The sequence below is a fragment of the Terrapene carolina genome, unplaced genomic scaffold (genome assembly GCF_002925995.2).
Source record: "Terrapene carolina triunguis isolate 2854851 unplaced genomic scaffold, T_m_triunguis-2.0 Scaffold35098, whole genome shotgun sequence".
NCBI lineage: Eukaryota > Metazoa > Chordata > Testudines > Emydidae > Terrapene > Terrapene triunguis.
The window spans coordinates 9,435,880-9,450,376 of record NW_020699449.1 but is presented as its reverse complement, the minus strand read 5'-3'; the positions used below and the strand labels follow the sequence as shown (position 1 = coordinate 9,450,376).

The following is a 14,497-nucleotide window of genomic DNA, read 5'->3' as shown; positions in this document are numbered from 1 at the left end:
GCTCCGGGAGGGAGTTTTGGTGTGGGAGGGAGCTCAGGGATAAGGCAGGGGATTGGGGTGCAAGAGTGGGTGTGGGGTGCAGGCTCCAGGAGGGAATTTGGGTGCAGGAGGGGGCTCGAGGGCTGGGGCAGGGGGTTGGGCGTGGGAGGGGGTGAGGGGTGCAGGCTCTGGCTGGTGCTTACCTCTGGCAGCTCCCGGAAGTGGCCAGTATGTCCCTCTGGCTCTTAGGTGGAGATGCGGCCAGGGGGCTCTGCGCCACGTGCTGCTCCTGCCCGCAGACGCCGTCCCAGCAGCTCCCATTGGCTGCAGGTTCCCAGCCAATGGGAGCTGTGGAACCGGCATTCGGGGCAGTGCACGGAGCTCCCTCACCACCCTTACACTTAGGAGCCAGAGGGACATGCTGGCCATTTCCGGGAGCTGCGCAGAGTTGGGTAGGGAGCCTGCCACCACACTGCAACCGGACTTTTAATGGCCCAGTCAGAGGTGCTGACTGGAGCCACCAGGATCCCTTTTCGACCAGGCCTTCCGGTCGAAAACCGGACACCGGGCAACCTTAGGCAGAGCCAAGAATGAACCCAGATCTCCTGAGTCCCATTCCTGTGCCTTAACCAAAAGATTCTCCTTCCTGTACAGATGAGAATCTTCATACATTTTGATGCATCATTTCTGAATAACTGGACTGAAGGAAAACAGACACATACGAGACTGCGGAAGGTGGATTTTAATGGAACTTCTGTTTTTGTTTTCTGCAGGAACTACATTAGTTCTTCAATCTTTGCTTCCAACTTCCCGGTGTCAGTACCAGTAATTTCGCAAATCTAGTTACAAACAAACAGACAAAACAAAACAACAACAAAAGAAGGTTTACTTTGCAAAAATGTCTGATTTGATAAAGCAGTAAATTGCAATTTAGAAAGTTCCTTTTTAAAAAAATGTTTGGGATAAACAATAAAATTTCATAAGAATTGCACACTAAAGCTCTGATTCTGCAACCACTCACACACCTGCATAACCTTACACATGGTTGAGATTCATATTCAAGGATTGTTCTAACACAGAGACAGAGATTTTGGATTCCTCCTATTACGCTCTGATTCAGCAAAGCATTTAAACATGTGCTTAACTTTAAACACATGCTTAAGTCCCATTTACTTTGAGGGAAAATAGGCCAGGGCCGGCTCTAGGTTTTTTGCTGCCTCAAGCAAAAAAATTTTTGGCTGCCCCCCACCCCAGCCCTGGGCTCTCCCCCTCCCTCCCCCCCAACTGCACCCTTCTGCCGCCCCAGCCCTGGGTCACTGGTAACTCACTCCCAGGGCGGGTCATTCAGCAGGAATTTTGGATGTGCACAGAACACAGACAGGATTGGTTCCCATATGGTTACAGAACTGCAGTAAACTGGAACAATTTTCAGCTTGTGTGGAACAATTTTCAGGATATCTGGATGCATATTATAAGACTGTCCTACATAAATGAGAAAAAGTTGAGGTGCCTTTATTATTCTTTTGTTCCATTCTTTGTTTCTATGGGGAATTTGCCAATGCAATATCACTGTCTTCCTTTTAAACAAATAAAACTAAAACTTAAAACAAAACACAAAAAAAAGCAATAGCTGTTGAAAATAGCAATTCCAGTCCTAATAACCACTGGGAAGCATTTCTTGCTCAATTTATTCTACTTTTTCTACAGCAAGTTACAGTGGATCAGTATATTTGATTTGGGGGAAAAGAAGTAACAGCTGCCCAAATTGAGCTTGAGCACTCCTGAATTTTGAGGGTGTTCAAATCTGGAAGGCAGGTGCTAGATTCCCTTTCTGAATATTAGCTATATCTGGAAAGGAAAAGTCAATTTCTGCTTCCATGGCTCAGAAGTGGAAATCCTCCTAAGTGCCTGGTACTGTATCTAAAGCTGCCCAGGTCCAGAGTCTCCCCTCCCCCTTACTTTTCATTTTAAATTCTAGTGGGATCCACATACCTCCCTTGCTAGGCTTCAGATAGAGAGGTGCACCGTCCATTTAGTCCCCCCAATTCCTTCTTTGGGGGAGAGCCCAGGGCTGGGGTGGCAGGAGGTGCGGGTGGGGGGGAAGAGCCCAGGGCTGGGGTGGCAGGGGGTGTGGGCGGGGGAGAGCCCAGGGCTGGGGCAGCAGGGGGGTGCAGGTGGGGGTCAGAGCTGGGGCGGCAGGAGGTGCGGGTGGGGGGAGAGCCCAGGGCTGGGGCAGCAGGGGAGTGCAGGTGGGGGCCAGAGCTGGGGCAGCAGGGGGGGTGGGCGGGGGAGAGTCCAGGGCTGGGGCAATACAGGGATGCGGGGGGGGGGAGGGGATGCGGCAAAAAACCTAGAGCTGGCTCTGTTCCTACCATTCACAGCAAGCTGCAGATTTCAGTTCCACACTCCTTCCCCCACCCTTTCCTGTTGCTAGTGGCCGAGGGAATGCTGGGAAATGTAGTTCTTTCCCTGCTCCAGGGCTGGCTCTATAGGCAGGGAGCTAACCAAGGAACTACAGCTCCCAGGGCCCCCTGTTGGTTCTCAGCTCCCAGGCTGGATTCTTGCGCCCCTTGCAAATCTGCCGCCCCAAGCAACTGCTTGCTTTGCTGGTGCCTAGAGCCGGCCCTGAAATAGGCACATACTTAAATGTTTTGCTGAATCAGGTCCCTAAAAGCAAAACTACCTTGTCTTCACTTCTAAGAGGCCTGTCCATTGATCAGTGAGCCTCTCTGTCTATGTAATCTATATTTTTTCAGTCATCTATAGTCATCTAAGTTATTTTATAAGTATTCAGTGAGTCTGATGCTTTACCTTTCACAAGAAGACTTACATGAGCTCTCAGAACCATTTTTGACCTAGCTGTGACAGTCCATCACATGAGGTTTTGCTGACTAAGCAAGTCAACTTAATAGTTCCATGTTCCTTTTTACAAAGTTAAAGGGAAAGGGAAATAAGGGGGTAGGAGAGGATCTGTGGATTAAAAAGTGGACTGTATTTAATGCCATCTGTAAAGCAAATCATTTTGGTTCTTTTTTAATAGCATTCAGTCTTCTAACATAGGGGTCCACAACACAAGAGGATGTTACATAGACTACTAATAGGACAAACCATTGTGATGGGGATATTAGATATAGACCAAACCTTGGCTGAACCACGTGAATGGATGTGAACTATTTTGTGCATTATAGTACATTGTAGCCCCAAAGGCAAATAATGTGTATGTTATATCACCCAGTATGCTATGGGATCCTGTGGTAGAGCTCCTTGGGATAATCTTCTGTGACAAACTTAGCTCTGGAATCCCAAAACTGTACCATGCATTCCCTGCAAGTCACCTACAGACTGTCTGCATGCCTGTGATCACACCCAAATCACCACACCCAAACACTGTGTCTTGGAATAGCACTATGACATTTGGAGCAGATCAGTCAGAATTGCCATACAAGGACAAAACACGATGCAGACAGGATGAAAGGACAAAATGGTCCATCTTGTTAGGGATCCTGTTTCTTATGATCATCATAGAACTGGATGTTTCAGAAGAAAGTGAACACCCACCTCCCCCCCACCCCACATATTTCACCTAGCTAATTGTGCAGTAATTTACCATGGATACAGATACAGTTTCTCTGGTAAGCAGCTTAGGCTGTGCATTGTCAGGATATCATTGTGGATAAGAGACTTATTCATGTGAGAATATCACTATGCTATTTGCTTCAATAATATCCTGTGGCAGCAGAGTGTTCGACAGGTTAAACGGATGAAAAAATAATTCCCTTTTACACACTTCAAATGTGTTGTCTTTTTAGCCCAATTGTCAAAAGCTGCCTCAAAATTATGCCCATAGTTTTTTGCAACCAAGTTTTTCCATCTTCATCCTTGCACCTCAGATTTGCATGTGCAAATTGCAACTGGTCTCACAAATTGGATAGTTGCATATCTAACAACTACCCATCAGTCTCTTGAGCCAGAGCCCACTGAAGTCAATGGGAGTCTTTCCAATGACATCAGTGGCCTCTGGATCAACCCTATGTGCAAAAATGCAGTGTCACAAATAACTGAGCATCTGTCCACACAAAATTTGGAGTGCAATTGCAAAGGGTAGGTTTGGCACTTTATTTCATTGATTGATCCCTTGACCCTGTATTTTATGACTGGATCAAGAGAAGCACTCTATTAGCCTTCACTCTATTCTTCATTATTTCAAATACCTCTAGCCTATCTCCTTTTATCAATGCCAACACTAGTGTTTTGGTTGCCCTAAGCAAACAGGATTGAAAGCCAGCTTGTGAACTTTCCACCGGGCTGCGTAGTACAGTGATTTAACATGCTACAGCCTCTCATTTCCACAGACCTGGCTTCAGTGCCTGACGCAAAATCCGCGTAGTTTTGTGCTCTCATTGTAGCCCCTTGACCCATGCACATTTTTCTAGGCTAGAAGACCACCACACAATTCAACACAATTCTTCACAATACCTTCTGCATCGGAGAGAGACCCATGACCGGCAAAATGGGGTTGTTGCAGGCCAGGACTGTGGCAGACCACAGTACTTGATGACTATCCTAGGGCAGTCCCACTTGGAGCGCCCTCCTGCAGCAGGTCATGACATGACATATGCACTGTCTCAGGTTATCCTTTCAGTGATTGTTAAATCACTGTGTCAAAGTGACACAATTATACCCTGATTGCTTTATAATATACCAGTCCCATTATGCAAATAGTCCCAAACAAGTTCCCAGGCATGGTCTATTTCTCACCCCAGTGCAAGTAGTCATTAAAACTTAAGGCATTTCATCCCTCGATGTCCCACATAGCACACAGTGGCACCTCTGATCCACACCTGGAGTCTCTGTCCATCCTCTCCTGTCCTTGTCCGAGGACAGCCACCACATCCCTTCCCAGTGGATTCAAATCCCACTCTTCCCAGCAAGAACCCCCTACAGCCTCTCTGCTGGGGAGCATTCTTGTTTGAGGTGCATCTTCACTTCCCCCTGACCCTCTTCTGGTTCCTCTGGGTCCAGTTCTCCAGCCCTGGAGATCTCGGAGGATAAGCGCCTCTGCTGCTCCCTGCCTTCTACGCTCTCCAGCCCTGGTGCGGGGATGCTCTCTTTGCATTCAGCCTTCCCCCAGGAAGTACCTTTGGCTTCCTTCCGGGACCTCCTCCAGTGCTCCTGGTATCTGGCAGCTTTTTCATACCCCTGACTGAATCCGACTCCTCTGACTCCCTCCTACTGGGTCTCTCCCTGATTCTTTATAGACCCCAGGTGCTGCCCTGTTCTATTAAGTGGCCAAATTGGGAGCACCTATTCTGGCACAGGGGAACTGGACCTGCTTCATTCACAGGGACCAGTCACCCTGTGACAATGACCCACTCGTCTGATCTAGAGATGGACCCAGAGAAAAACCCCACCTGCTTCGGAAATCTGCAGATGTTTGGTTCTAGATCCAAACTCTTGAATGGGTTGAATCAAAACTCTGGAACTCAACGTCCCCAGATTTTTGGGAAAATTCAGATCAAGACTCAAACTATGTGGCTCAAATCCCACAGCTGAGTTTTTTCTTTTGCAAAAGGACTTATTTTCTTAGGCACTCGTTTCACACAAAAGCCTGAAATATTTAAAAAATAGAAGCCTTTTTACTCAGTGCAATTGTCACGGAGTGTGGGGGAGTCAGGGCTCCGCACCCCGCACTTCCTGCGATTCACCGTGACTCTCAGCCAGCCAGTAAAACAGGTTTATTAGACAACAGGAACACAGTCTAAAACAGAACCTGTAGGTACAGAAAACAGGACCCTTCAGCCAGGTCTATCTTGGGGGGTAGGAAGCCCAGACCCAGGTTCTGGGCCTCCCTCCGTTTCCCCAGCCAGCTCCAAACTGGCACTCCCTCCAGCCCCTCCTCTGGCCTTTTGTCATTTTCCCAGGCCAGGAGGCCACCTGATCTCTTTGTTCTCCAACACCTTCAGTTGGCACCTTGCAGGGGAGGGGCCCAAGCCATCAGTTGCCAGGAGACAGGGTGTCGGCCATTCTCTGTGCAGACGGCATCACACCTGCCCTCTAGGGCTATGCAACAATCACACACCCTTATCCCCCCACCTATATACTTAAAAAATGCATAGGGGAAACGGAGGCACCCATACAGTATTTAGAAAAAACATTAAGAACATTCCCACTTCGTCACAGCAATGTGGGCAGGAGTTTCAGAGAAATCCTTCTGAACCAGGCCTAGTCATCATTAGGAAGGGATAGAGCCAGTTATTAGCCTTTGCTGTCATACTAATAAAACAAAGACCCACAATTATCATTTATGTCGCTATACAATACCTTTTCCGTTTTCTTGTACATCTGGAATGTCGGCATGGCGATAATTTTACAAGAATTAGCCACGTCCTAGAAAAGTGAGAAAAATGCCTGTAAAATCATCTGTCAAACTAGTTCTAGAACCATTCATTAAAACCCAAGGGCATGCTTTCAGGCAAATAGCTATAATAATAATAATAAAGAATGAGTCAAGAGAAATACAGGAAATTCACCTGTAAGATAAAAAAACCCAGAAAAGCTGTTTGCATAGTACCGTTGAGCTATTATGTGGCAAGATAACACACAGTACACAGAAAGATTACTCACGAGAATGCCTTACAAAGCATTCAGCAAGGTGCCTTTGGTGCTTGTCATTCATGCTGAAGACAATTGAGTCAGTGAGAGCGTTTGCACTACTGTGCTGCTTGTACAACCCCTATAAGGACTTCATTATTCATAGTTTTACCTTGCCACTTGATATATGCACAACAGCTTGAAGGGGCTTTTGAGATTTTTCTAGCTCTTTGATATGCTGATGTGAAAATGTCCATATTGCACAGCTGTAGACGAAGGCAGAAAGTGCTTGCAGGGGTTCTCAAACTGGGGGTCGGGACCCCTGAGGGGGTTGCGAGGTTATTACATGGGGGTCGTGAGCTGTCAGCCTCCAACCCAAACCCCGCTTTGCCTCCAGCATTTATAATGGCGTTAAATATATAAAAAAGTGATTTTAATTTATAAGGGGGGGTCGCACTCAGAGGCTCGCTGTGTGAAAGGGGTCACCAGTACAAACATTTGAGAACCACTGTGCTACAGCATAGTAAATAAAATGTCAGCTCTTTAAAAAGAGGCAATGGAATGTCCAGCTAATCCTTTATGGCTACTTGGTATCTCTGCTATTAGCTGGAGAGCCTACGCTATTTTTAGTAAAATGCTATGGACTTTGTTTGCTTTGGCTGTTAGGGTGACCAGCAGTCCCGATTTTATAGGGATAGTCTCCGATATTTGGGGCTTTGTCTTATATAGGCACCAATTCCCCCCCTTGCCAACCTCCCCACCCGATTTTTCACACTTGCTGTCTGGTCACCCTATCGGCTGTGCAGTGCCAGATCTGCCGCTGGTGTAAACTGGCGTGGCGCCGTTAAATTCAGTGGAACTATGCTGAACAACAGCAGTTGAGGACATGGCACTGCACCCTCCAGAGCAAATAAAGGGGGATGCTCTAAATTTAAGCACCACTGAGAATGAAAAATCTCAGGACAAAGATTTTTCAAAAAGCCGGCAGTTTGTTATCCTTTACTATCTATATCCGTATTGGTGACTCACAGTATCTGTATCAGGGACGTGGCTCTGAGTCTGCTCTGAATGACACCTGTGTAAATCAGGAGTAATTGCATTGAAGTCAATGCCTGGTACGTCCTTCCAAAATCAGGACCTATCTGTACTGCCACGTTTGACAAAGCTGTGTTTGGCGCTGGCTTTGCAAAACACAATCAGTCAGGTTTTTGATTTGGCAAAGATCAAAACCAAAGGTGATTTGAATCTGGTTCCATTTTATTTGAATGATCAACATTTGGAGAGTAGGCAGCCATTTCACACAGGTGTTCTGTTTTGGCCCCTTTCTAATCTATATTAAATCACTAGCTACTAATGTCCTCTGTGGAAATGGGATTGTATTTTGATATCTGATTTTCTTGAAAAAAGGGACATGGAAGGTAAGATCTTGCAATCTCTTGCAGTCAGTGGGACTGACTTCTTAGGTGAGTAGGGGCTACTTATTGAATGCACAGATCAAGGTCTAACATTAAAGACAGTGAAGAGTTTTGAGAGCTACTGATGATAAAAGCCAGGTATTCATTAACTATTATTATACCATGAACATGATTTCAATAGCATGATTTCAACTAACCTGGGTTCAATAGCTTACCTCTGCCAGATCGATATCCACACTACAGAACATCACATTGTCATACCGAACGGCCAGGTCCTTTAGGAATAAATGGAATACATACACTTGTTTGCTGAAGTACCATTAATAAGCATAGCAATATGTCAGCGTTATATCTCCAGTATAGAAGCTACACTATTCAAAATAGTTGGAGTTTCGTATTAAATCACAGATCTAGTAATGGCCAGAGAAGGGCTGTGGGATTCTCTCCAGAAATGGTGCATTCTGATGGAATGAACATTCCGCTGAGATTTCCCACTGGGTGCCCCTAATTGGTTTTATTTTCTGCTTTGGGCTGGGAACTGAACTCTGCTTGCACTCCTAGATCCCTCCAGATGTGATGCCTCCGGGTCGTTGCTGAAGCAAATTGGCAGGGCCGTGTTGGGAAGCTTCCTTGGCTGCTGCCGGTGCTGTACTTGTTACAGGGGTAGGAAAGTTCAGGAGTCCAGCGCTGGCTTCTCTCACAAGCACTAGAGTCAAGTCAGCAGCCCACCGTTTACCCAGAAATTCTGGGAAAATATTGGAAGAGATTCGAGGGGAACCAGAACCAAACCTCCGGCCTTCAGGGATTTGCTCCCAGATCTAAATGTCACATTTGGTCACTAATTTCATACAAGCGGCCAGATCCAAACACCCCCAGACGTGCTGGTATTCGGAAGCCACTGCCTGGCTCACAGGAAGAGCCCATCTGTAGATGAGATGTACACTGTCCCAGCAGATTCACAGAGACAGGATTGGAGCAAGTCCTGGCTCAGCAGCACACAGCCAGAACTGTGCGCCGTGGAGGACTGTGGACTTTTCTCCTGGCGCTGGAGCCACTCCTCAGCCACTAGTGCGTTATTAGGGTTGCAGTCGCTTCCGCTGTGCCCCTCTAACCCCACTTCCATCTGTCGGGCTGTCCAGTATGGCCAGGAAGTCACAGAGCCATTGGTCACATCCCCATCCCTTCCCTGGCTCAGCCCCCTCTCACCCTAAACCCAACCCCTGCACTGGGAACACAGGGATCCTCTGTGGAGCAATCCACTGCATAGACTTCTGGGATCCTGCCTCTCCCCTGTGCAGAGGAACCAGAACAGTGGCATGAAGCCCAGGCACAGTGGGATGAAGGACAGTGTTTGCCTCTTAGCATTCACATGGTGCTTTACATCCCCTGAGCATCATCCAATCAACGGACTTGCCCTCCTCTTCTGTCTTTTTAGACCCCTGATAGGAGTGAGAGGCTCTAGCTTCACTCCATTGGCAGCAACAGCGCGACACCAGTGTAAAGCTGGAGTAAGGCCGTGCTGAATCACGCCCTCCATTTCCCAGGACATACTAGAAGGTTCCAGGGAAAGGGAGTCTCTTCGGGGGCTCTCTCATGTTATTAGCTACTCATTCTATGCTAATAGCTGGTGGGTCAAGCCTCTCATTAGACTCTGCCTGATTAAAACAGTTGCTGAGCAACAAATGAGCATGGCTGCAACACAGCACCTATCCACAGGGAGCCAATTAGAACAACAGTTGTGTGTGTGTGTGTATGGGGGGAATGCTTAATTCTCCATCATGTGATGTTAGCCTGCTGTCTTCCTAGCAGGCATCACCAGATTCATCCTCCTTCCACGGGCAGTGATCCTGCCTGACAGGTCACAGAGAGCAGCTTTCAAGGCAGCGTCCGTATGTTTTTCACTGGAAAGACACTGAATCATCTGAACAAGTCCCGACACTGATTTTAACATAAGCCTACATCACTTGCTCACTCAGTTGTTTATAATGCTGTGAAGATGTCTCTTTTGCTTTTCCTTGTATGGAAATTAGGAGCAACATCATTCCCCTGTGTGAAAGCGAAAGATGGCAAGAAAATCCCCAATGTTTCAAAATACATTCTGCAGCTACCCTCGTCAGTTCTAGAGAAGCTGGAAATCCCTGACCCTGCATAGGAAGGGGAGATCGGGTGTCAGGGATCTTGATTAATAAAGGGTCAGTGAGCTGTGTAAACTAGATTTATACTTCTTTGCACCACTTCAGTGATGCAAAGCAGCCAGAGCACATGGGTGATTCTGCTCCCACCTGTTTGCAACTCATTTTGGGCCAGATTCTGATACGCCAAGTCATGTTGAGTAGCTCCTCCCATCACAAGCAGGCCCCATGAAGCTAATGGGGCTATTTGTAGAGTGAGAATAAGGATCAGAATAGACCCATTGGCAAACCAGAATCCATCAGCATTTTAATTCCCACGGGATGACATGAGATAAAGCATTCTCCAAAGAATTCCCTGTTGAAATCCCCAGAGACCATTGTTTTCATCATCCCTGTGCTAGCAGTGCGGGTGAATCCATTTTCTTGAGTATTCACTGAACAGTAAAATCCTGTCCTCAGGCTTGTGCATACTGAAAAAGTGGAGCCCCCAACAAATATCCTGGCCTCCTCTGGGCAGACCTCAGTCCTGGCTATACTAGACAATTGCTGACAGTCCCACCTGCGAGTCTCTCAGCAGCAGCCCCGGCATGGACGCTTAGCCTGAAAAAGACGTGTTTTGTTCCTGACCTCTGTGCAGTGGAGTACAGGAAACAGACCAGACAGGCAACCTAATCAGTAACTAGCGCACAGTGGGATAGTAGTGGAAAGACTCTCATCACCCCCTTTTATCTACAGAACAAATACAGCCCGGGCAGTGGCAGTGTCAGCTTCTATACTCTGACTCACCGATGGCCCTCAGCCCTGAGCCTGAGAGATCACTTCTGGGGTTGGAGGGCAGAGCAGAGAAACAGAGAGGAGGGAGAAGCCCTATTAAATCATCCTGTCCATTTCCCTGGCAGTGCAGGCCTCCTTTACAGGGAGGTATTGCAATATCCTACAGTAATGCCCTGCAGCGCACTATGGTCATCATGCATTGTTTAGAGGCCATCATTGGAGAAAATGAAGTAAAGGAAGAGTTGTTCACTCTAGTACATTTCCCAGTGTTTTGTTGAGACGAGTATTAAAAGACCAAAGTGACGGGGCTTCTATAATTGCCCTTGGTGGAGACGATTCAACAGTTCGATAGACCTCACTGTCCCATGGTTGTTCAATATAAGTTTTCCCCTAATCCCGCGCCATCAATCTTTGGGCATGTCTACACAGCAGCCGAGTGGTGTGATTCCCAACTCCTGCAGACGCTAGCTCTCGTCGAGCTAGCCCCTAAACACAGTAGTGTGGCCATGGCGGCATCAGCAGCAGCTTGGGCTAGCTGCCTGAGTACTTGCCTAGGGTCTCCGCCAGGCTCAGACTTGGGGCAGCTAGCCCCTCCCGCTAGCCACCCCCAGTACACTAGCTTGAGTAGAGAGGGAATGTGTATGTCTACGTGAGCTTGGAATCACACCTCCCAACTGCTGTGTAGACATATCCCTCGTCCATTCCCTGTGTAGTTCCATCTTCATGCTGAATCAGAGAGACAACAACGGTGCCAATGCAGTGATGGTCTTTGTGAAGGCTGGCAAGGAAAAGTTGGTCCAAGTGCAGAAAAAGCAGATTCACAAGGGCTCAAGCCCCCTTTTCATGCACTGGCACAGTGATGTTTTTGTGCTTCCCGGTTGCGATACTCCTGACACACAGCAGCAATGCAGCAGGGTTGGAGGCTCCTTTGTCTGCCTGCTGAGCCCCAACTAATATCACAGCTGCATGCTCATCTGGGAGGGTTTTGCAAGGTGCCCGCCTGCTCACTGGGAACTGGACTGAGACTCTCAGCTCCTTTCATGTAGGGCACCAGCACATGGGACTAAATATCAGTGACTGATCCCTTGGCTGAGATTTGAACTGGTGACCTGCATTCCTCTGTTTGTTTTCATCTCTCACAGGCGGGCAAGGTGCAAAAGAGTGAAGGGTTTTCTTTTGGAAGAGTTTATGCTTCTCAGTCCTCAGTCTCATAACTGTTTACATCATTGCTTTTTAAACATTACCACAGCTTGCAGCAAAACCACCAATGGGGCCTGATTTTGATTCATTAAGATGTTTCCACGCCAGGGTGTCACTTTAAGAGCTTTGCTAAAAGCCTGTTGTCTCTAATGGATGGAAACATTCTCCATCTAACTTTGTTGCTGATTTCCGGTATTAGACATTTTCACTGTAGGTTATTATGAGCCCTTGGGTTCCTGGAGTCCTTAATGCACTTTCTAATTGTTCTAAGTGATAAGAGCGCTGCACAGATAAAACCAAGAGATCGATACAAGTGAGGGCCAAGTTCTTGCAATCAAATCTGTGTGAGAGGACCTCTGAACCAGTCTGTTGACTTCAGTGGGACTCTGCACAGGCACAGGGGTCTGCCTCTGCAGATCCTTTTGCAGAATCAGGGCATAGGATCAGAACAATTATACAGCACTGAAATGTAAATGTCACTAGAATAATATTACTAGCTAGGACTTCATTTTCTGGGTTCTTGGTAAGCTCTGGTTAATGAATCCTCACAGCACCACAGAGAGATAGGTAAGTATGATTGTCCCTGTTTGCCAGAGAGAGGGGGTCCATGTCTCAGCTGGAAGTAGAATTCAGGAGTTCATAGATTTTAAGGCCAGAAGGCACCATAATGATTATCTAGTCTGACCTCCTGCACAGCACAGGCCATACAATTCCACCCTGCATCAGGTCCACAACTTCCTGCCTCCTAGGTCTGCGCCTCATTCTCTCTCTCTCTCTTGCTCTCTCATTCAGGGCTATGAGCTACAGCGTGCAGAAGGGTGTGTGCAAAGGTGCACCGCTCCTGACGGCATTGTCTGCAGGAGGCGTAGTACCTCTCCTCGGGGGGTGCACACAGCAATGGTGGCTGCTTCTACACTCTTTTACCTTCTCACACCATCCCAGCTCCGCTGGTCCGGACAGCAGGTGGGAGGTTCTACCTTTGTCCCACGATCCCTTATGGGATTTCTAGCACGGCTGTAGGCCCTCGACTCCCCTAGTCCTTGCTTGCACCGCGGGAACACAAGGCCTGAGACTGTGCTTTGACCCCATGCAGGGGCACAAGGGAAGTCAGGTTCATTCTGCACTCTTTCCCCATGTGTCACCTATGCAGAACTAGGCACAATCTAGCCCTAAGTGTTCAGAGGAAGAGAACTCCCCATGAATTCAGGTGGGAGACAGGTAACGCTGGTTCAAATTCAGAAATGGAGAGGACCCGGGAAGAGGGTGAGGAGTGAGGATAGCAGCAGGTCTAGCCACACTGCCCAAGTGTGACGGGGCATATTTTGAAGGAGCTCCAATCTTTTTACTTCCAGAAATCAAGGCTGTGCCTTTTCTCCCTATAAAATTACGTGAAGGCTCAGAGCATGTGTTTTATGTCCAAAGGACAATATAGGTGTCCCCTCCCATGGATGTAGATCATATATCCAGGATGCAATGGAGTGGTGAATGCCTTCCTTTCTAATTCAACACTGGCCCTTTCTGCAAAGAAAAGTCAAAGGGACACTCTATGGACTAGAGTTTCAGCTACACAGGTGTAAATCTTGAGTAACTCCATTGACCTCAATAGAGTTGTTCCGGATTTACATCAGACTCTGACCTTGTGGGTTTTTTCCCATGCAAGGTCAATTCCCGCACCCCATTCTGGGAGTGGCATGGGATGGCAATACTGTACTCACACGAATGACAGGATCGGTTGCTTTGCAAGGTCCGCACCATTTTGCCGAAAAGTCAACGACGACGAGTTTGGAGCCTGCGGCCTTCAAAAAATCATCAAATTCACTCTGAAATGAACACATTTGCGTGAAAAGGAAGAGTTGCTGCATAGGCAGTGGATAAAGTTTTAACAACCTGAAGATTGTTGGCAAATGCACGACAAACAAACTATTTGCTCTACTGGACTCTTCTAATGTTTAACGAGAGAACTACACTTCAGCCCTGATTAACTTTCATTTGTGTTAAATTAAACAGCACAAATATATAAATACGGGAAGCATCACAACAACACACTCCATAAGATGGTCATGGTAATCATCATAGAAACTCCTTTGTTTTCACAGACCATGGTGCAATGATACAAGCTCTGCTAATATCGATTGCAAACCATTATAAAAATTGGATGTTAAAAAGTCCCACTCATAGCAATGACATCAGCGTTCCGATAGTAACTAGTACATTCCAAAGAGGAAAAAGCAGAGGGAGACTGCAAAAGAGGAAAAAGATGAATGAAATAAGGCACATACAGCATGAAAATAAAAAGACATGATGGTCTTGTAAAGGCAAAATAATCTGGTGGCCATCTTGGATCCTCTTAAGGACAACTAGGCGTCCATCTTTGTGAGCCTTCTTGCTCCTTCCCCACCCTAGTTT

General features: G+C 47.1%; 1 protein-coding gene across 1 annotated transcript; it reads right to left on the bottom strand.

The window, feature by feature from the left end:
- Positions 1 to 755: 755 nt before the first annotated feature.
- LOC113405340 (thioredoxin-like) lies at positions 756 to 13,926 on the bottom strand. The gene is made up of 4 exons (XM_026646472.1): positions 13,807 to 13,926; positions 8,201 to 8,260; positions 6,301 to 6,366; positions 756 to 818 (listed from the first exon to the last, which is right to left on the bottom strand). The coding sequence occupies exons 1-4, from the start codon at positions 13,924 to 13,926 to the stop codon at positions 756 to 758; spliced, it is 309 nt and encodes a 102-aa protein (XP_026502257.1).
- Positions 13,927 to 14,497: the final 571 nt, after the last annotated feature.